At 38.2% G+C, this 24,132-nt stretch overlaps 1 protein-coding gene across 6 annotated transcripts in view; it reads left to right on the top strand.

Annotated features, from left to right (window-relative positions):
* The window catches only part of RAB27B (RAB27B, member RAS oncogene family), a 157,991-nt gene that overhangs the window by 129,057 nt on the left and 4,802 nt on the right, over positions 1-24,132 (top strand). For 3 of the 6 annotated variants that reach the window (XM_070627627.1, XM_070627628.1, XM_008514645.2), the window contains 3 exons: positions 16,344-16,515; positions 18,149-18,234; positions 22,584-22,687. In XM_070627627.1, the coding sequence (XP_070483728.1) occupies positions 16,363-16,515; positions 18,149-18,234; positions 22,584-22,687 (343 nt within the window). In that variant the 5' untranslated portion in view covers positions 16,344-16,362. Of the gene's footprint in view, positions 1-1,016; positions 1,329-6,365; positions 6,439-16,343; positions 16,516-18,148; positions 18,235-22,583; positions 22,688-24,132 lie in introns of those variants that run through there. The other 3 variants (XM_070627626.1, XM_070627629.1, XM_008514646.2) reach the window with 2 other exon arrangements.

The raw sequence follows: 24,132 nt of genomic DNA on the forward strand, positions 1-24,132 counted from the left end.
GCAAAGTTGGACAAAAGCATAATGCAAAGTTCTGAGTAGCACCCTTTTTTTTTTATTAAGGTTATGAAAGTTAACATCCTTGTGAAATTACAGCTGTACATCATTATTAGTCATGTTGTGGGTACACCACTTCACCCCTAGTGCCCTCCCCCCACCCCCCTTTCCCCTGGCAACCACCGATCAGTTCTCTTTGTCCATATGTTAACTACCACCTATGAGTGGAGTCATACAGAGTTCGTCTTTCTCTGTCTGGCTTATTTCACTCAACATAATGTTGAGTAGCACCCTTTTGATAAGTGTAATTTCAGTAAGCACTCACACTTTTGAATATTTCATGACTTTTCTCAACCCTAAATTATTACTAACCAAAAAATGTTCACCAACTCTAAAGTTAAAGAATATTGTAGGACAGAGAGCTGTATTGCCGTGTCAGGACTCTCTCCATTGTCAGAAACTTAGGCTCAGAGCAGGCACTAAGAAGCTGCTTTCTGCTCTCTTCTGGTTAGACTTTAAAATACACCAAACAGCAGGGAAAGGTGGGCATAATTATAAATGTCTTCCTGCTAATGATAACTTTTCTTTTCTCACCAATAACAGTTGGGGGCGAAAGTTGTCAAAGACAAAATTATAAATATTTTATACTGGAAAATGCTAGGTGACTTTAAGACATGGTCAGTTGATTAGGTCACTGCCAAGAAGTAAACAATAGACCCATTAAAGCTGTAATTAGTCATTGTTGACATCTTGTATTTTTAATCAGAGCTCCAGCAGGGGATAAAGTGGCTGAAATAATCTAGTGCTTTGTTAAGTAGAAGTAAAACTACCTTTTATAAATTTAACCATGCCTTTTCCTTGGGATTTCTACACCTCCTTTGTTCTACACCTCATTTGTCACCACCAAATGAGAAATTTGGTGACTTCATTTTAGGCTATAAAATATCCTATGTTAGTTGATTATTTTGTTTTTGGTACATTGTGTCATTGTATTTTTTTCTGGTTCCCTATTTCTTGGCAAGTCAAGTGTGGAGGGGAATTCGTGGTGACTGAATGCATTGAATCAGGTATTTTACAGACTTCCAACTGTGGAGAAAGACCTGAAGATAAGAAGTTAAATAACTTGCCCATGGCCACGTGGTTGGTAAATGGCTAAAACTGAACTTATAAACCCAGGACTGTGGACTCCAACATCTTACCGTTACACCACAGTCAGCACTTGATCTTGCAGATCCAAGCTCATCAGCCAAGACCCCCTCAGAATGCTTCTGCTTCCATCTAAGCCAAGTTTCCTGCAGTCAGTGACACTGGGCGCCCATTCTGCCTCCAGACCAGTGAGTGCTCCCCTTATCCAGTCCCTCTCTCTCCCCTTTCTCCATCAAGCTCCAGCACTCCTCTCACCTCCTCTATGAAGCCCTCCTGATTATTTCTGCTCCCACCTACACCTCCGTTTATGAGTTTTTCTCTCTCCTCTGAACACCTGTCAGACTTAGAGCCTTAAATTTTTTGGTGTAGACCTCATTTCAAATAACTTGTGAGATGAAGGGACTTAACATTTGTCTATTTTCTCCCCAACCACATAAGGGTTAAGAACCACGTATAATAGCCTTCTTTATTTTCTATTCAGCCTCAAACCTTATGTATTGTAGAAATAAAATTCCAATTTAGAAATTTCAATTAACATAAGCACCTACATAATGTCGAAAAAGCCCTTGTGAGACAAATAAGCACTTTCTTTGGACTAACTCCATTCTTTGTAGATATAATCTCTCTTCTCCAGCATTTATTAAGCTCATAAAATGCTTCTGGTTAAATATCAGCAAAACAATGACCAACCAACATTCTTTTCCTAAAGAGGTCTTGGATTTTTTTATCGTTCTTATTCTATGAATTACCTAGAATTATGTTTAAGTGAGAAAATTGTAATCACGTGGCACTCATCTTATTTTCATGGATATTTGCCTGTGAACTCATAGATGCTGTCTAATTTGGCTTCCTCACAGGGAGGCAGACTTTGTGGGGAGATATTTTGGTTAGAAACCCTTTCTCAGATAGTGAAGCAGAGCAGTCAGAGTTTGGCATGACTTCCGCAAAGCAGCAGCCAACTGGAAAATGAACCCAGTTTGCAAGATTATGAGGCCAATGTCTGAAAACTTAGTAAAACATCTTATTAAATGAACATCTATAACTTAACACCATATCTTTTTCCATGGGGAGACGTTGTTTAGGAGTAGAAGATTCAATTTACAGATATACACTTAACGTCCTTTCATGTATCAAATACCTCTACGGAGAAAAGAGATGGATTGACCGACATCGTAGAGGATGGCATGCTCTTCTCATGATGAGGGATAGGAACAGTTGAGATACTGGTGCTGGTGCTGCTTGGCCTTTTGAGGCAGTGCCTATGGTGGGAAAAGAACCATTTTCCCAACTAGCCACTGTCTTAGGAAAAGATATGTCTTCATCAATGTGGTCCACTCTTCTCTCCTATTACCTTTAGTGTGAGATTGAGGTTACCTCCTGCTGTTCAAACTAGGAATCATCCATCGGCAGTGGGGAGTCTCTGGGCTAAGAGGTGGGGCAGTGGTTCTGAAACTTGGCTGCACATTGAAATCATCTAGAGAGCAATGAAAAAAATATTAATGCTTTTATCTCATCATCAGGATTCAGATTTACTTGGTTTGGCATATGGCCTGGGCATCAGGTAATTTTAAAAGCAGCCAAGTTTGAGAACCGCTAAGTTGGAAAACCCATTTTCTGGTCTTGCTGATTGATCTTAGGGAGGTGTTGGCCTCTTTGTGTATACTTATTAATCTCCTTTATTGCATCACAAGAATTTCCAGCCTGAAAGAGATATAAGATGTCAAAGATGCTTTCAATATAAAGCTTTGCATAATTTGAAGGAATTTAACTTTTACTTTTCTTGCTCCCAGCTGAAGTCTTGGCTAAAAGGACCTAGGAAAGTGTAAAAAAAAAAGGTATAACTCCTTTATAAATAGTAAGTCATGCAGCCCACTTATGAAGACAAGTGGAATAGCTTTTCAGGTCAAATACTAAATCTTTCAAAAAATTCTTGTAGCTTAATTTGTTGAATCCAAACATTTGTGCAACATGTTCAGTGCATGTAGTATATGTGTTTAGAGTGAGTAAAATAATGTTTTGGGGCTACTAATTTTCAGGGAAACAAAATTTAGAATATGTGAAGGAACAAAATTCTATGTAGTTGATAAAGTGTTTTAAGGGCATTGTAATAATGGGTCTCAGCAAAAGAAGGAATCCACTGCTGTATGCCAAGCTTTGCTGATCACAATCAGCAAGAGGAAATTGCTCTAAACTGTAACAGGATGGAACTAGATAAACTGACTCCTTTCTTGATCAATGGGTTTGTCTATACTAGAATGAGTTGCTGAAGGGGGTTACAGAGTCTCGACCTTCAGGAATAGTTTCCTATAGATGTGTGTCAAGGTAAAGAATGATGATGGGAAAAAATGGCTCCCAAACCTGGCTGCTCTTCTGTTGTCGTTTAGTGGGATGTTTCAACTCCAGGTTCTGGGATCTGCCTGGAGGGATTCTGGCTTAGCCTTTCTGGAGAGGCTCTAGAGTTTGTCTTTGTAAACCTCCCAGGGAATATTGACCATCAGTCAGGGTGGGGACCCACTGGATTGTGTGTGCACTCAAGTTACATTCCAGAGTTGTTTCACAGGGTCCTGATAACCAAGCGGCCCTGCTGTTTCTCAGTGATTTTCCATTACTCGGTCCTGATTGGTGAGCACATTTGCTCAGTAGGTGGGCTATCAGGACCCTATCAAATATTGAATAGTCTTTAAATAAGACATTATTTTATTTGTGAGAATTAGGCTCATAGAGTATACTCTACAGGCCCTTTCCGTTAGATTTCAGGAGAGTATCATTATTTGAATACACATGACACTTATGAATAAGTGGCTTCATTATAAACAGGGATTAATTAACACCTACCTAGTGGAGCTAGGTCAAATCAATTACTTTTAAAATAAAATATAATATTCTTAGCTTGTTGGGTTTTTAAAATAATAACTTTATTATTTTTTTTCTCCCCAAAACCTCAGTACATAGTTGTATATCTAGTTCTAAGTTATTCTAGTTCTTCTATGTGGGACACTGCCTCAGCATGGCCTGACGAGCAGTGTGTAGGTCCACACCCAGGATCTGAACTGACAAACCCCAGGCTACTGAAGTGGAGCCTGCGAACTTAACCACTTGGCCATGGGGCCGACCTCCAGCTTTACTGAGATATAATTCATATACCGTAAAATCCATCCTGTTAAAGTATACAATTCAGTGGTTTTTAGTATATTCACAAAGATGCACCACCATTACTATATATATCCAGACATTTTCATCACGCCTCCAAGAAAACCTCATATCCACTGGTAGTCACTCCCCATTCCTCCTCTCTACATCCTCTGGCAAACAGTATATTACATTCTGTCTCTATGGGTTTGCCTCCTCTGAACATTTCATGTAAATGGAATCATAAAATATGTAGCCTTTGCTTCTGGCTTCTTTCACTTAGCATAATGTTTTCAGGGTTCATCTGTGTTGTGCCACATGTCAGTCCTTCATTCCTTTATTTGGCTGAGTAATATTCCATTGTATGGGTATGCCACATTTTGTTTATATATTCATCCACTAATAGATGCTTGGGTTGTTTACAGTTTGAGGCTGTTATGAGCATTTTTATATAAGTTTTTGCAGGGATATATGTTTTCATTTCTTTCGGGTGTAGACCTAGGAGTATAATTGGTGTGTCTTAGGGTCACTCTATGTTTACCTTTTTAGGAAGTAGCAAACTATTTTCCAAAGTGGCTGCACCATTTGCGTTCCCACCAGCAATATAGGAGAGCTGCATTTCTCCACAGCTCCCCCAGCACTTGTTATTGTTCATATTTTTATTACAATCATCCTAGTGGGTATGAAGTGGTATTTCATTGTGGTTTTGATTTGTACTTTTCTAATGACTGATGCTGTCTTAGCATCTTTTCATGTGCTTATTGGCCATTTATATATCATCTTTGGAGAAATATATCTATTTAAATCCTTCATCCATTTTTTAATTGGGTTATTTGTCTTTTTATTATTGAGTTGTAAGAATTCCTTATATAGTCTAGATTCAAGTCCTTTGTCAGATATGCGATTTGCAAATATTCTCACCCAGTTTGGGGGTTGTATTTTGCCTTGTTTCATTGTGTCTTTTGAAGCATTAAAGTTTTTAATTGTAATGAAATCCATTTATCTATGTTTTCTTTTGTCACTAATTCCTTTGGTATTATATCTAAGAAACTATTTCCCAATCTAAGGTTATAGGTATTTACTCCTATGTTTTCTTCTAAGAGTTTCATAGTTTTAGCTCTTACATTTAGGCCTGTGATCCATTTTCTGTTAATTTTGGTATATGGTGTAAGGCAGGAGTTCAAATTCATTCTTTTGAAAGTGGCTATCCAGTTGCCACTGCACCATTTGTTGAAAAGCCTATTCTTTCCTCATTAAATTGTCTTGGCAACCTTGGCACAATTGACCATAAATGTAAGAGTTTATTTCTGGACTCAATTCTATTCCATTGATCTATATGGCTACCCTTAAGCCAATGCCACACTATATTGATTGCTGTAATTTTGTAATAAGTTTTGAAATTGGGAAATATGAATTCTCCAACTTTGTTCTTAGGTCAAGATTATTTTGACTATTCCATTTCCCTGGCATTTACATGTGAATTTTAGCATCGGCTTATAATTTCTGCCAACAGGCAGCTAGATTTTGATAGTGATTGAGTTGAATCTGTAGTGTTGTTGGGTTGTTTTAAAGATTAAATGTATTCGTCCTTAGTAATTTGTGCTTAGAATGATGCCTAATATACAATAAGGCAATGTAACTGTTGTTAGATAGCATTCTGTTATCATCTGAGTTGTCACAAATACCTTTTCTAATAGTTTGATACTTTTGTTATTTTTGCTACAGTTGTCTGGTGTGCAGCATTTTTGTCTTCATAGTCACAAATTGCTTTCTCTGGTAAAAATAATTATATGTATATGAAAATTCTGTTAATTGGTACATTCTATTAGAATTGCCTGAGCATGATTCTTACCAGTCATAAAATCCTACATTGTAACATTGTAGAGAGGCATCTATGAAGTTTCTAATTTTGAATGTCATGAAGCCTTTAACTTGAGTAATATCTAAAGATGCTCTTATTCCAAGCCATAAAAGTGGCTTAATACACTGTAAATTGGGCTAGAAGCCAACTTTTTCTTTAAATCATCAATGTGAGCTCTAGGCTAATGTGTACCTTTAAAGTGAAAGTTCTTCTTTGGTTCACTTGCTCATTACAGAGACATGTCAGCATCCACTGGGCTTCTTTTGGAGATTTTGGAGGGAAATGCCAAAGCCAGGCCTTGAAGTTGAGTAAGTTAATATTAAATGCTTAAAACTATTTTGCAGCAGGAGCCAGCCCAGTCAGGTAGTGGTTCAGTGCACGTGCTCCGTTTTGGCAGCCCAGGGCTCACCGGTTCGGATCCTGGGCACAGACCTACGCACCACTCATCAAGCCATGCCATGGTGGCATCCCACGTACAAAAAATGGAGGAAGATTGGCATAAATGTTCGCTCAGGGACCATCTTCCTCAAGCAAAAAGAAGAAGATTGGCAACAGATTTTTAACTCAGGGCCAATCTTCCTCACCAAAAAGAAAAACAAAACAAAAACTATTTTGCAGTGGGTCTAGAAATACTGCAAAGGAACAGACAACAAACGCTTCAGGTATGGGCCAGTTCAGTGAAAGACCCTCTCAGGTGTTATCAAGATATCTAAACAATCTTTATTGTGGTAATTGTGTGGCTTTCTTTCAAAAGTGGAATTTGTGAGTTTGAGGTAACTTATACAGGAGGTCTGATATAAAATAGGTATCCTTTCCATGGTGCTATCTTAGCTATAACAATGTCTATTATTTAATTTTGTAAATCCAGAAAAATAAAGGCATATATGTGAAGTGAAATTCTCAACACTCTAGAGTTTTGTATCACTGAGTGTTTTTAATCAAAAAAGCAGAATCCTGGGACCGGCCAGATAGCATAGCAGTTAAGTTCACGTGCTCTGCTTCAGTGGCCTGGGGTCTGCCATGTGGGATCCTGGGCATGGAGCTATGTGCTGCTTATGAAGCCATGCTGTGGCAAGCAACCCACATATAAACTGGAGGAAGATGGGCATGGATGTTGCCTCTGGGCCAATTTTCCTCAGCAAAAAGAGGAGGATTGGCAGCGGATGTTAACTCAGAGCTAATCTGCCTCAGGAAAAAGAAAACTTAAAAGAAAAAGCTTAATCCCCATAAGGGAGACAGAACATGAGATTTATTAATCAGGTTGGACTTTATGCCAGCAAGACGAGCTGACAGATCAGTGACAACATATGTGAGATTCAAGGCCTATGCCCACAGTGTGACCCTGGACATATTATGGGACTGTGCATGTTTAAGTTTCCAAGAAGGCTATGAAGTTCTTTTTAAAGAAGTTTTCAGTTTATCAACATTTAGAAATATTCCTAAATTACCCTTAACCTATAAGCACAAGCCTTTAGAGAAGTTTCTCTGAATGTGAAACAGCAACTTTGTAAAGTACTATTTTGTTCCTGCTGACCATTTACTCATCTGAAGCCAAAAGCCTGAATCAGTTTAACTAACCCTGAGATTTGGGGCATGTCTGCTAAACAATATTTTTAAGCACATATCAGTTAGGGGTTTGCTTTCTATCCAGGGATGCCTGTGAGCTTCAGGGATAATGCTAGGCCATAGCTCTCATGTCCTTCTCGGCAAGATGCCATTGGAACACCTGTCAATATCGTGCTTCAACTGGGGACGAAATAGCTTTGTGCTCGGCTGGCTCCTGCTGAGCTGTAATGACTCAATTGTAGGGAAACACATGAAAAGCATTGATCTGCATGGTTCCATATTAGGAAACAGAGTGATTGAAAAGCTCTTTCAATTCAGGTAAAAATGTCTTAGATCAGGGAATAGCCCTACCCTGGTCCTGATTTTGAGGATTATTGGCAAGCTGCACGGTTCTCAGTGAGAATACTCCTTGAGCAAATTTGGGTTTTAGCAACTTCAAATCCAGAATTCCATGGTCTGCTAGAACTTGACCCCACAGCTCTATGTTCTCTGTGGGTGTCTAGAAACTGGAGTAAAACTGGAGAAGTGTAAGAACTCATGAACAAGGAAATTGTAGATATAACTGAATTTAGAAGATAAAGAGTAGAGGTAGAGAGGCTATTCTGAGGGGAAAACTAATGGTAGTAGGAAATAGGATTACTGGACTATAGGCTGTCGTATGAAAATTGAAATAAACCCTTGAGCTAATAAGACCAGTACTTTCATTGGTTTTCCAAAGCCTTCCACAAATAAGTACAAATATGCAAAATTAGAAGTGTCAAATAGAAAAATACGTATCAAAACAGAGGGAATTCTAAAAATCATCTGAGAGTAGTTTGTAAAACTCCATAAAGTACATTTGAACTCCGAGATGAAATGGTTAATGTTATACAGAATTACAACTTTGCAAAATTGATCCTAGTGGAGACAGGACTAAATGGATCAATTACCAAAGAAGAAATAGAGAAGGTAATTTAAAAAACACCCCACAGAAAATCTCCAGGACAAGATGGCTTCACATAGAAATGCTTTCAAATATTTAAAGATCAAATAATCTCAATGATACTTAAGCTACTCCAGAGCACAGGAAAAAGAGGAAAACTTTCATATTCTTTCAGTGAAGTGGATGTAATGTTAAGCTCAAAACCGGAGTGCTTCAAAAGCAAGATAAATCTTGCTTATTAATACTGATGAAAAAATTAAATAAAATGCAAGAAACAGAACCCAACAGCACATTAAAAGATAATACATCATGAGTGAGTAAAATTTATTTCAGAAATGTTGCTAAAGATGTTGCTATATTAGGAGATCTATTAATAAAATCATGCTAAGGAGAGAAGTCAGAAGATCATCTCAACGGAAGAAGAAAGGCTAATTGACAAATTTGGTATCCTCATGTTAAAAGCAGCTAGCATCTTGCTTAATGGGAAAGTACTAGAGAATTTCCAACTAAAATCAGGAACAAGGATGCACACTGTCTCTATTACTTTTTAGCTTTATAATAGAGGTGAAAAAGTGAAAGTAGACACGAGAAAATAAACAGAAGCATAAGAATTTGAAAGGAAGAACTAAAACCATACCTATTAATGAAGGATATGATTGTACATCTGGAAAATTCAAAATAACGAATTGAAAAACCACTATAATAACAAGAAAATTTAACTAAGTGTTGGGTAATAAAATCAATACACAAAAATCATTGTATAAACAACAAAACAATAGCAAACAGATGACAGATGAGTCTCAAGTTACAAAAGCAAAGAAAATAAAATACTTAGGTGTAAACTTTACAGAAATATCTAAAACCTGTATGAGGAAAACCATAAGGCAATCCTGAAAGTCATGATAAATGACTTGACCACATGGAAGACACGTTTTTGGACAGGAAAATTCAATATAATAAAAATGTTAAGAAGAACAATGAGGAGGGATAACCCTTTCAGATATTAAATATTATATGCATAATCATATTTAAATTGGTGTTGTATGAAGAGACAATCAGACCAGTGGAACAGAAGAGAAAAATCTGGAAATAGACCCAGTTAGGGTCTATTTCCCCTTCACCAAAACAACATCAACAACAAAAGTCTTTGGATGGCATAAATACCACAAGCAAGGTAAAGAGATAAATGGGAAGTATTTGCAACGTAACAGAGTTTTAATATCCCTAATATACAAAGAGATTCTAAAAATAGAACAGATAAACCATTTTTTAAAATGGACAAGCAATATGAGCCTTCCATTCACTGAGAAAGAAATACAAATAACCCTTAAACATATGAAAAGATGCTTGACTTAGATCATTGTAAGAGAAATACAGGTTAAAACAGTATTAATATATGATTTTTGACCTATCAAATTCTCAAGAAGCCAAATGTTTGACAATCTCTTCTATGGTATGCACAATGTCAACAGTGCTAAGCTGAGCAATCTTTAGAGATATGCATTAAATTATTCATGAAAAAAAATGTTATGATGCCTGGTATCTGCTACAAAATAATCTGGTAGAGGGAGAGTTTTGGGTACATGAAACAAGATTGACCATCTATTGGTAATTTAGAAACTGAGCGATCAGTATATGGGGGTTCACTTCTGTTCCCTCAAATTATGCATATTTTTGAAATTTCTTCTAATAAAAAGGAAAGAAAAAAAGGAAAAACTTCATATCATTTCTACAGATACCACAGAATTAAGCCAAAGAAAAAAAGTGTTACTTTCAAAAAAAAAAAGCATCTAGAGAAATAAGATTATTTATTGGCTTAGAAGTAAGTTTAGGGGGCCAGCCCAGTGGCGCAGCGGTTAAGTTCACACGTTCCGCTTCTCCGGGTTCTCCGGTTCGGATCCCGGGTGCGGACATAGCACCACTTGGCACGCCATGCTGTGGTAGGCGTCCCACGTATAAAGTAGAGGAAGATGGGCACGGATATTAGCTCAGGGCCAGGCTTCCTCAGCAAAAAGAGGAGGACTGGCAGTAGTTAGCTCAGGGCTAATCTTCCTCAAAAAAAGAAAAAAAAAAGTAAGTTTAGTATGTGAAAATAATGATATATGGATAGAGAGAAATCAACTTAAAGCTGGCTTGTGTTAGAATTTCTACCCTTTATTTTCAGGGTGAGTAAGCTGAACTTCAGAGCTCAATCAATTCTTGGTTTCTCTCTGTTACTTTAGATCCTTTGATCACAGAGTGAAACAAAATGGACACTTTTATTTTTTAAAATAGATTTGATTGCTCCAGTAGCCACGTAGACTACTGTCAGCTTAAATGAAAGTTGTTTGATTAACTTGATGTTGATTTATATTTACAATTTGGTTTGAATCTTCCATATAGGCTCATGTCCAATAATTCTAAATAGACTTTAAGAAGAATTATCTTTGGGCTGGCCCTGTGGCCGAGTAGTTAAGTTTGCACTCTCTGCTTCGGCGGCCCAGAGTTTCACTGGTTCAGATCCTGGGAACAGATATGGCGCTGCTCATCAGGCCATGTTGAGGCAGCATCCAACATGCCACAACTAGGGACCTACAACTAAACTATACAACTATGTACTGGGGGAATTTGGGGAGAAAAAGCAGAAGGAAAAAAACAAGAAGATTGGCAATAGTTGCTAGCTCAGGTGCCAATCTCTAAAGAAAAATAAAGAATTCTCTTCAATAAACCTTCCTAACAGAGCAAAATGCTGTAGAAAACACTAAAGAAAATTTATTTGTAAAAAATTGACTCCTCCTTTCCTCCCTCCAGAAAATGCCTTCTGTTTTACTCATGCAAGACCACAGGTCCCTAGAGTCCTTCCACTGTCCTTAGTTCAACTCTAACTTTCAGAACATGAATGGTGGGGGAAGTAGTATTTCAAGGTCAGTTAACGAGAACCACCTTCAGGCTGTCACTCAATTAAGTGCTTCCTATGAAAGTCCCAGATCTCAAAATGTACCTACTGGAGCCCAACACAAACCCATCCAATAAAGATAAATGAAGAAATGTTAAGTGTCTGTCCATTTTATCCTTGACGGCTTTATTCTATTGAAACCGTCTACACTGAATGCAAAGTAAGCTCACTGATACTTTACTTGTCTACTATTTTAAACTTTCCGAAGTGCCTTAAGAACGTTAGGTTTAATAATGTTTGTTAATTAATTTATTGTTTATTAATTTAATAAGTTTAAGTCACAAAGTCATGACATTCTTAAGATTGTTAGTTGGAGAACTAGCAAAGAACACCGAAGTTTGCATGGGCAAGTCCATCTGTACAGTAGTCATCCACACGTATCTGTGGCATTTGTTAAGTTCTCCAGTAGAGAAAGCAGAGAATCTGCTCAGAGCCACGGAAAATATCATGCAAAATAAGAGGGGAACGATGAGTGTGTGTTAGACGAGCAAATGGATGCTTTCACAGAAAACCCAGTTCTCTGAGCCCTGACCTATTCAACTGACAAGTTTATATGCTCTCCGACAGCACAGATCTCACTTTCAAAAATTATAGTCCCTCTGTACTTTCTCTTTTCCCAGGTTATTTCAAACTGCTCCTCTGAAGGTATAAATATTCTATTTTGAGAAGGTTTTTATATTCTTGTGCAACTTAAAATAGATAAATGAGCTCAGGAAGCCAGACCTGGAAAGTACCGTGGTGAACATTTAATCATTTAGTCTAAATGTTCACAGATGAAGAAGGAAGGAGAATTCTAGTCCTGAACTCGGAGGGACACCACTTCCACCAATTCCTGAAAGATTAATTTCATTAATCGTGACGTTTGCATGGCTCTGAGAAACTTAAATATACTTATACACTGAACACATATGTATTGATCTCCTACTATATGCCAACCACTGTACTGGGCTCTGTGGATCCAGCAATGGACAAAGGACATTAAATTCCTGAGCTAATGGAATTTACATTGAACAAGAATGAAGCAGAACAGAGCAAAAAAAGACAGAAACTATGGGCAACCTCATTTGAGATATTCTAACTATGAAAATTATGTGACTGTCAACGCCCAGAGAAATGAGTATTTCCTCCATAGAATGAAAACATTTCTACTTTCTACCTATCTTACCCACTTTTCATTTCAAATTATAAGGAACAGTAATCTTGGATTTTCCTCTGTTGGGAACTGTCACCCCGCAAGTCACATAACTTCTCTGCACATGACTTCTCATCGATAAACTGAAGGTTAGACCACATGATTACTTAATTTCCTTCTACCTTTAAGATTTCTTCATTAAACAGAGCCTCATGGGGATTTTAGATTCTTTTCCTTACTCTTCCCAGCCCCTTACCTTCCCATGAAGGGCTCTGAGGATGACACTTCAGTTTCTGTATCTAAAAGACCTCCTGGCTCTTGTGGTATAGCTTGTGACACAGTGATAATGGCGGAGTGTCAGACCCGTTTCCTGAAACACAGCAATCTAATGGCTTTTTCTTCCTTTTTAGATCCATAGAACCAAGAACTGACAAGACCATCAATCATTGTGCAGGAATAAACAATACTGCTAAACTTGTCCTCTTTTTGATCCTTCCCAGATCAGTTTTTTAGCCCAGTTCTTGGAAAAGGAAATCTTGCCAAGGCATTTATTTTCCTTTGTGGTGTTGTATTTGCTGTGCCGAGGATAGAATATTGAGGTCATATGATTTTAGGACTCAGAAAAATCACATGGCAATAAAAGAGGAACCAGACTAAATGCAAAAGAATTTTCTTCATGAGTAGTGATATAAAAGTGAGAAATAAAATTCATTTTCAAAAGAAAGTTAGAGACGAACTCTCTCATGCCTAGGTTAATATGTCAATTTCTTTAAATAGTCTACTGGAGATACTAAATAAAAGTTTTTCCATAATGCCAAGCTTTGCATTCATTTCGGGTGGACTTTCTGTTAAATGCCACAAAGGGTCCACAACTCTTCATACAGAAAACAGTGAGTGTGGGCCACAGTGGAATTGATCCATGTCAGCCTGGATTGTTCACTCTAGATTAGAGTCTGACTAGGAGGCAACCCCATATTGCCCCAGGCGGGTTTATGTACCAACAACAAAGAACAACTTGGCTGCAGATCAGGAATATGCGGCAGATGACGTAGTTGGCAAGCAGTGAGTCTTATTCCACTAGTGGAAAGTGATCTCCCTTGCAATAATCCTGTATCTCCTCTCCTCCTACCTAATTCCTCTCTATGCTATAAGGTTAAGTGCAAGTTCATCTTCCTCTACAAAATCTTCTCAGACACTGCAGTCCATGAAGGTTGCTGTTTTGTTTGAACTAAAAGCATGACTATTTATCAATTAATCATGTTCCATCTTGCAAGATTATATTTTCTTGCATCCTTTATTAACTTTTAAGTGTATGCATGCCTTGTCAGAAACTAAATTATGAATTATATTTTTTGAGTTTTCATCTTTGGGCCTGATACCATATGTTGAAGATATTTAACTAGATTTGCTCAAGACTAGCCTTTCTTGACACTGTCACAAAAGGTATTGCAAAAAACATAGTTAACTTTAAGCAAAATTTTAAAGTACGCTGTTGTATCTGTTGACTCTATTATTTTCATTTTTGCAGGGATCCACAGTATCCTCCAACTTTATCTTATATTTAGGCAGTGGCTTCAGTTTCTTCCCTCTGATCATCAAGGCTTATGCCCAGGGAAAAACTTGGCTTTAGTCACATATCTTAGAATGAATATTAATTTCTTTCTTTTTCCAAGAGAATTAGCAGTTTCATCCAATTCTACCAGTGAAATGATAGACTTTATCACCCTTCGGAAGAGTTTCACATGAGCAAGTGTTAGGGAGGGTGGGGAGAGATAAGTAGAGTGATGGTAGTGGTGATTGACCTTAAATGAGGGCAAGTCAGACTGCGTCGGCAGCAATCTCTTCTAGTAACCCATTTGGCTCAAAGAGTAGGAGCAGCAACGTCTTCAACTACACAGTAAGATCTTTAGAACCATCCAAACTCAGAACCAGTCACAGCTAGACAGTCAATCAATGCAGACATTTTCCAAGGAGAATTTCGCTTCAGTAGCTGAGATGTCTGTATCCTTTTATTATGGAAGGCTGGTTGTTGATGGCTGCTGAGCATCTCTTCCTGAGCAATGATTATACTTTGGATAGATATTTAAAAAGAAAAAGAGAACATTCAGGGCCAGCAAACATCCACCCTGGGAGTCCTCAGTGAAAAAAGTATATTATAGAGGAGGAAAGCTTTAGCACAAAAGTACGTATTGGCAGCTCTCAAAACACCTTACCTCCAAATACATTCATTAATTAAAGAAACATATGCCCATGATAAATTTGGTAGGACTTAGCAGCAGAATTTTAGAAAATTCTAATGTAAAAAAATTGCAAGTCTTCTGAATGTAATGATTCTGATTTGCGAAGTACCTAATTAGCATCTTCATGATTATTTATTCAAAGACTTGAAATCTTCTAGTTTTGACCACTAACTAAAGTGACAATGTAAAAAATAAAGTTTTGTTTAAGTTGATGAACATGTGCATGATTTTACTACATGTAAAAAATGATTAGAATTACCTAGAAATTTTTAGATATGTCCATGGAATAGCCTGTTGTTGAAATTTAATTTTCATCACTTCAGAACTCCCAGAGTACAATGATTTCTGGATCTGTAGAAGTGAGGGAATTAGTCCTCCTTCTCACATAGCAAGGAGAGAAATTTCCCCATTCTAGGAAAATCTTCATAGGCCTTCATGTATATAAGGATATGACAAACATGTCTATAAGCCATGAATCAGAAAGTTGTACTAAATAGCAAATCATTTTGCTAAACTCAGGAGTGGAAATTTCACCTAGTAGGTGATGGTGTCATTGAAATGCATGTGGTGGTAGTCTTGGTGTCATTACCATTGTAGGTGCATCCTCACCCATAGTCAGTGTAACAACAGAAAAAATAAGGCAGAGGCAGGAGAGGTTAGGGCACTGGAAGAAATGGCCAGTGACACGGTTCCTTCAGTCAGGAGAAATATTAGCAGAATTATGCCTCTTAATACTGCTTCCCCTTTCTCAAGGCCTGGAAAATACTCAGCAGACTTGCCAAATAGAGCAGATTTGCCATTGGAGAACAGAGGCTTTGTATTTCAAAACAGAAGATTTTTAAACAGTGATTTTGAAATGATTTCAAATCAATATTTTTAAAGGTTGTCATACCAGTTGTTAAATTTTAAAATTAAAAAGGAATATTTTGTATGCACATAGTACAAAGCTCATCTTGCATGATTAGATGCAAAATATTTCCCCAGGCTTTTCTTCTCGACTACCTATATAGAATTTCAGTCTCTCTCTAGCGTACCTGTGTTATCTTGAACAGGTTTTTCTATTCCTGGTGACTCTTCTCTTCCTAGCACCATACTCCTGATCCCAAAGGGCTCTAGCTTTAAAACAGAAAGTTACGACTTTTTACTTTAAGTTCTATATTGCTGTAGCAATGGTTATGGTGGGTACCACATACCTTTTTGTTCTGTGTCAACTGACATGATGTAAAAGATTTGTACAGAGTGAAATACTAAATGTGCCCTGACTCCTGAAGCTGCTCTGAACATGTTAATTCAGACTTTGGCAGAATAGAGGCATTTAAATTTTTCACCTTTGTTTTTCGCCTTTATGTTGTGTTTTGAAGGAAGATGAAGGAAAACCAATTTTAATCACAACATACTATTGTTCCTCTCTTACACAGGCCCACCAAGACCATCACTATGACCGATGGGGACTATGATTATCTGATCAAACTCCTGGCCCTTGGAGATTCGGGGGTGGGGAAAACGACATTTCTTTATCGATACACAGATAATAAATTCAATCCCAAGTTCATCACAACAGTAGGAATAGACTTTCGGGAAAAACGTGTGGTGAGTTTTTAACCATACTATTAAACTTGTTCTTGATTTCCCCTATATAAAATAAGAATAAGAAACTATGTTTATTGGGTTTCAAGATGTCTGTCTTTTATCATATGAAATTCATAACCTGTCATGTAAATTTACTTTAGAATATTATTTCTTTCTTACTCAACTATAAATAACGTTTTGCTTAGAAAAATATTGAGTGGCACCATCACTTGTCTCCAAAAGTAGACAGGGCAACGAAAATAAATAATTTATGGGTTTATATAGTGTGTTTACTGTGAATTCTTAAGGAATCTTTCAAAACTTGAATTATTCAGGATCCAAAAACATTAACTCTTGATCTGAGTTAAGTTCCCCAAGAAGAACAAGTGTTCGTTTCCCTACTCTCAAGAAAGAGGTTAAAAGGATGATTGGCAACTAGCTGGAATATAAGCTTTGTAAGTTCTTGCTGCATTTTTATTTATGTGTAGTCTCAGCCATCAATCACTCGCTTGTTATGAACAGAATGTGAGACCAATCCATGCTATTTTCCAAGATAAGGGAGTTTAAGTGAGAATCACAACCACTTCCTTCTTCTATGCTAGACGCTAATGACAGGAATGAGGATATTGTGACATGTGAGACGTGTAGCATAGACACATGAGCTTAGCCAGATTTACTGCCACCCAAGGTATTCTTGATTGCCAACATGGCTGTGGCTTCCAGTTGATGTCACGAATCTATCCATTCCTCAACAATTGGGGGGGAAAAAAACAAAAGAAATGGTGGTTGAGAAGTTAAATCATGGTTTCTTATAATGTCCTGTACCTTATCTGAAAGTCAGTACATTCTAGTCTATGTAGTCTTGGCAAACTTGGTTCCAATCCCTGTAGGGTTTTCCTGTGCCTTCTCCCATCCCAAATGCCCCTACTGATGGAGGTATAAGTCCTTGCAAAGTTTTCCCTTTAAAACATTTTCACTAAACCATACTTAGTGGAGCTGATTAAAGATTAAAATTGCTAGGCTTTGCTTAAATAAGAAGTCAAAAAGATCATAATTTTAAAAATGTAAACTTTTCTTTAAAAAGCCCTTGAAGAAATGGCTAGTAAAGGAAGACTTGAAATAACCTGTGTAAACTCATTGGGAAATTCTGTGGATGTTTCACGGCTAAGTCATTTTGAATGTCCAATTCACAGTATAAGAGGTTCAGGTATTTGTAGACCATTTTACTGTTTTAAAAATGCTCTCACATCAGTTATTTCATTTCAGTTTGCAGTAACTCTGTAAAGTAGGAAGAGATTATGGGTCTCAATTTCCAGATAAGAAAATAAGGTTCAAAGAGGTTAAATGAAAAGTTGTTGTTCAGACCTAGAACTTGGGTCCTAAATCTAATGTTTGCTGCCTCCATGAGGAAATGACAGAAGGTGTCTAATTTAAGTTTGCAGTATGCCTAAATCGTGTTGAAAATCATACTTGTACTTGACATTTAAAAGTGAGAGTATATGTGATACTTCTGGAAAAAAACAGAGCAAATATTTATTCTGCACTATGAACTTTGATTATAGTAATTGCGAAAAAACATGCTGAGTGAACCCAGAGAATTTGAATGTGGACGAAATCCAAAGCAGTATCAACTGATGAGAATTGTATCTTTCAGGTTTATAATACACAGGGACCAAATGGATCATCAGGGAAAGCCTTTAAGGTGCATCTTCAGCTTTGGGACACTGCAGGACAAGAGCGGTAATAGTAAATTACTTTGTTTCTAGCCACAAATAGCTTAGAAAAGCTTATTTTAAAGTGAATGCTGTATGTGAACTTGTAAATCAGGTGATATGCAGCTCTTCTCCTGGTTTCAAAATAGACATTTGTATCAAGAAATAAAAATAAATTATTTATAGTTAATTAACCATAACTAGCATTGTGTGTTTGGTGCAGATTTCAAAAATCTCTAGGAAAATTCTTGTTATGTGTTGCCTGTGTACTTTCCAATAGGGAAAAAACTTCTCCAGAATTTAACTGACTTAAAGTGGGAAATTAACATCATTACAAGTGCTACTTGAAGAGGCAATTGAAAGAGAGGGTGTTAAGATCTTTTTCATCTCTTTCCGTTCTTCCACACAGCCTGTCTCCTGCCATTTGACTGGCTTTGTCATCTAGGATTTTGGTCATGCCATTGCTCTCCAGCAGGAAGGTTTTACTCCCTTTCTACCTTCTCTGATCCTCTTCTTTCACCAGGCCTGGCTCATATTTCACCTCCTCTGTGGGGCCTTTTTGAACATTCCAACGGAAACAGACTCCCTTTCTTCTGAACTCCTACATCACCTATCCTAATATCCCTCAGGTTACTCAATTATATGCCACCTTGTAATAAGGCAAATCTCTTATTTTTTTCTCTAATTGCTGTTCTTTGATTCACTTGTGGCCTTCTCACCCCAACAAAATTGTCAGCTTTATAAGGGCAGCGACCATGCTGGATTTTTTAGCATCATCTCTGGTATAGTCTCCAAGACGAGAGACAGTCAGTAGAAAGTAGCATTGATTGCTTTAAGCTGGAGGTACTATTCCATTATTTTATGAAAGTATATTTCTTTGGGATCCAAGCTTTCAAAGTGCTAAAGACCCCAAGCTAGTGAAGCCTTTCAATATTAGATTAAATAAAATTGGCACTAGACTGCCAGAGAAGATATTTAGAAGATGCACACCCCCAAATTCTGCATCGCATGTCTTAGAATGTTTATGCTTGTAAACACTTCAGATTTTGAAATGCGTCCAAAATGTTCTCACTTTCACTGAGCATAAACGCCAGGAGAGGTGGCGGGCCCTCTCTGTTAGCTTTTTTGACTGTGAATTCCATTTACACACATCCTTCAACACTGCTAGTTCTTCTGAAATCATTCCTCACAAGAATCTCTGTTCATATGTCAGTTTTGTTGTCACAAAGATGTATGTTTTATAGACCAATTTAATTCATTTTTGAAGAAGTTATGAGAAAATGTGGTTCCATATGTCTTCGCACATGATATGTCAGCCTAGCATAATGGCAGGCTTCTCTCATCCATCCCCTTAAGACAGCTGCTCTCTGAGGGAGACGGGGAATACTCGGGACAGTCTTAGTAACACCAAGGTTATTCATTCCTTGAAAATTTTGTATTCTGTAAATATAAGAGGTAGCTAAGCAACAAGATAAACAATGCCTCACACCTCAATCCTGTGCTTGAGGACATCTGGCAATATAATCTATGTAAGAGAATGGTTATTGATAAAAGTGACATTGTGGGAAGAAGGAAAAAAAATCATACCCCTTATGTAAACCTATAGGATACAAGGCAGAGCTCTTCCCAGGGATGGAGAAAGAACAATCATATGACCCTGGGGTCTGTTTTTTATGAGGGCCTAGCTTTCTCCACCCTGGGGACAGAATGAAGTCAGTGGGTGAAGCTGGAATGCAGCTGGGAACTTTTCCCCTGGAGTAAACTGTGGGAAGAATGGGAGATGGCAAGGGTACTGAGCAGAGTGGTCCAGGATATGAGCCTGGTTCAGAGCAAGAATGTCCTATCCATCTTGCTGTGGATGCAAAAGTGTTTGCCCCAATGAGATGCATACCACAAGCGTGTTTTTCAGTAACTTTGTCAAGTGCTGTGAGCAATGAGAGGGGGATAAAGCACGGTCTTGTCCTCAAAAGACACACACACACACACTTTTAGGAAGAGGACTGAGAGCAGACGATTGTGGTTGAACTAGCCACACTGCTGTGGTTGAGTAGGAGACAATTTTGTGAGTACAGCTAGTCCCCAAAGAGAGAGGACCATTCAGTAGAGTCACTGTAATCTCTGTGAGCCTCCAGCGACTGGTCGGAGCAAATCCACAAGAAAAAAATGGGTAAAATTTTGGCATTTCATAATCATCATGATTATGCCCTACCAAAGAGATCCTAATATGGAAATTAATATTTGTTAAAATATCTCTTCTCCCTGCTGTGGCATTAGAACTATTGTTCTCTATTTAAGGCATTTAAATCTTTAATAATTTTATCTCCTTTGCTATTCTCTTTATTTCTTTCTCTTAATATAATAAACTTTCAGTGAATAAATACTGTGTTTAGGGCCATGCAAATATAATGGAGAGCAACTTAAAAACGCAGCTCCTTTGCTCTTGGAGCCTATAATCCAGGGTGGAATTTGGACAAATAACCAAGAATTGCGATATAGCCTTAGGACAGCAACAGAAAACAAGGGGTGATAGGCAGATGCACCAGGAGGAGCCCATAACCCAGATGTAGGTGTTGGGAAGGCTGCTTGAGGAAGTGGTAATTCCTCTGATACTGTCATATATATACTCATATGCAATGTATGAGGGAGTCTTATCCAGGCTAACAGGGTAGGAGGCAAAGGAAGCATTAAGGTGGAGTTACCCACAGAGGCAACAGCATGGGTGAAAGCCCAAGGGAAAGAGTGAACTTTCTGAGAACTAAAAGAAGATCAGCATGCCTGTGGGTAGTCAAGAGATGAAGCTGGATAGATAAACAAGGGTCCGTTCATGCAGAGCCTTGACAGCTTATTAAAGAGTTCAGTCATTATCTTAAGAGCAATGCATCATTAAAATGTTTTTAGCAGAGGATTTAAATAATCACTAGGAAGAAATCAGAAAAGAAGAGGATCCCAAACAAAACTGGAGACAGGAAGCCTATGGAGAAGGCTGTTGAAATTATCCAGGTGAAAGATAATGGGTTCAAAACTAGAGTTGTGACAGGGTAGCTGGATAGAAATGAGAAGGTCAGGAGATATTTGTTGATTGTTTGTACACAGCAGGTGAAGGAGAAAGAGGCTTTGGCAACCAGGAGGATGGCGATGCCATTGACAGAAAAAGAAATCAGGAGGAGGGGCCAGTTTGGTTTTAGACACATGAAATTGGAGGTACCATAGTTTCCTCCAAGTGGAAATATCCAACAAGTAACTGGGCACACAGTGTGAAGTGCAGGAAAGATCTAGACCTAGAAATTTGGGGTTCAACATATAGGTGATAACTGAGCCAGGGAAGTAGAAGAGATTACTCAGCGAGTGTATTTAGCATGAGAAGGAGTCGAGAATAGAACCCTAAGGAAGCCAAAGAATCTTCAAGTAGATGGAAATTGACCAAAAATTAGGAAGATATTTAGGATAAGAAGGATATTTCAAAGTTGTATACCTTTCTAAAAGCTCATGGCCAAATTCACTTCTCTATGACTATTACCCAAATCTTCTCTGGTCCCTATGTGTGGTCTCAGACTTTGCCCATTCCTGACTTTAATGTGGATCCTAGCACATTGTCAAGTTCACTGAAGATGTTGGGGTGGAGCAGTGAGGAGCAGGGTAGAGAAAGTCTTTCCTTTGCACATGATAGAGTGTATTCTTCAAAATCCTCCTTTAGAGATGAACATTCTTGCCTTCTGTCCCCAACTGCTAAATCCCTCTGACCTTCCCTCAGTTTCCTCGTCATCTTCCTCTTCTGCCTTTCTTCAGTCTTCTCTCTGTCAGTGTCTTTCCACAGATGCCAGCTGAAAGCTCAGTTTTACCCCCAAACAGTGCTTACACAAGAGTTTTTGCACCAACGTTGTTTTCCCCTACAAAAGAATCCTAGTTCCAGCTGCCATCAAGTTGGGGTTTTCTGCATTAATCACAAGCATTCATTTTCAGGCTACCTTGTGCCAAGCTTTCTTCTGGGCACAGACAAGGGAGATTGAAAAGTATAAGTTAAAGTCCCCATTCTAAAGTGGCTTACATTTTAATTGTGAACCACAAGATGCCCATGATCCAACAGGAGAAAGAGTCCAAGGGGCTGTGTAAGCAAGTGTGTGATTGAATGTTATGAGTTCTGTGTGTATAAATGCTATAGAACATAAAGCCAGAATGTGGTCTTCAAAAAAATCTACAACTAGATGTTCTCTCCTGACCCTTTGTCAGTCTTTCTGCCCACTCTCCCCTTCTGCAGGATAATCTGTAAGGGATGCGATGGAGATTTCATATTTGAAAGGGAAATAGAGTTGTTTGTATTGTCATCATAATACATATGTCAACTAATGTTCAGAACTACCCACTGTGTTATCTTGGCAGATTCCGGAGCCTCACCACCGCGTTTTTCAGAGATGCCATGGGCTTCTTATTAATGTTTGACCTCACCAGTCAACAGAGCTTCTTAAATGTCAGAAACTGGATGAGTAAGTTGCACCTAGTAACTTGTGTTGGCCGCTTTGGGACCCAACAGCTGTATTTGCTTGTTTGCCTCTCCAAATGAAACTGGATTGAGTACCAGAGATTGACCCTGGGAAGTCAAGAGTTTAGTGTTTCCTGTGTCACCTTCAAAGTGCTGGCCTTTATGTGGATCACTCAAGGAGGCTTGGAATTTTATTTTCCTTTGACACTCTTAGAAGAAGCGTATGTGGCTTCACCTATATTTTAGGTCATTATTATTGCAATTAAAAGGCCATTTATTCCACTTGTCCAGTAAGTCTTAAAAGACATCTTACAACTCCATAAGCTACTACATCTAACTTGGAGAGGACACAGAGAAAAACAGCAGTGTTTTCTGAGACAGTACACTAGCACCTAAAAAGTGTGCCCTTCCACACACGTTAACTTGTGGATTAATTAATGAATGGGTTAATTAGGTTAGAAGCTTCTCCAGAGAAGACCAACCACATGAAGATGGTACAGTGTGTCAGTCAGTCAGCTCACATTGAAATTTTACCTTTTTTCTTTTGGTGAGGAAGATTGGTCCTGAGCCAACATCTGTTGCCAATCTTCCTCTTTTTGCTTGATGAGTGGTGTGTATGTCCATGCCCAGGATCTGAATTTGCAACCCTTGGACTGCCAAAGCAGAGTGTGAAAACTCAACCACTATGCCACTGGGCCAGCCCCAACTTTTTTTGAACAAATGTTCAAAAGTGAGGAAGCCTTGTATAGAAAAATCTATAAAATTTAGATATAATATGAAGTTAAAAGTAGCCTAATCAGTATCAAAATCAGATTGATGTATGTTAGAATAGAAGAGTAGTATTTGAATTTTCTTTTATTTTTTAATTGATGTAGCACTAAAGACAATATTTCATTTGCATTTTTTATTAGAAATATGAATTTTTATCCTAATGGGATACACAAGCAGTCCTATGGGGCTGGTGATAGTCTTGTCATTTCTAGATTTGTCAGGGCTGTCTGTGGCCAGAGTGGTATTTTTTTTTTAAAGATTGGCACCTGGGCTAACAACTGTTGCCAATCTTTTTTTTTTTTTTTTTCTGCTTTATTTCCCAAACCCCCACCCCGGTACATAGTTGTATATCTTAGTTGCAGGTCCTTCTAGTTGTGGGATGTGGGATGCCGCCTCAATGTGGCCTGATGAGCAGTACCATGTCTGCGCCCAGGATCCCAACCCTCGGCCGCCGCAGCGGAGCGTTTGAACTTAACCACTCAGCCATGGAGCCAGCCCGAGAGTGGCATTTTTTAAAAAAATTGGATCATGCTATTCTCCTGCTCAAAGTCCTTCTAGGACCTCCTGTCTCACTTGAAATGAAATCCAGAGTTCTTCACCCACCTTCAAGGCCATGGTGATGAGGCCTCAGACTCCCCTCAAATTTGCTCTTGCTCTGTGCCCCAGCTCACTGGCTGC

The sequence above is a fragment of the Equus przewalskii genome, chromosome 7, assembly GCF_037783145.1.
Source record: "Equus przewalskii isolate Varuska chromosome 7, EquPr2, whole genome shotgun sequence".
Taxonomy (NCBI): domain Eukaryota; kingdom Metazoa; phylum Chordata; class Mammalia; order Perissodactyla; family Equidae; genus Equus; species Equus przewalskii.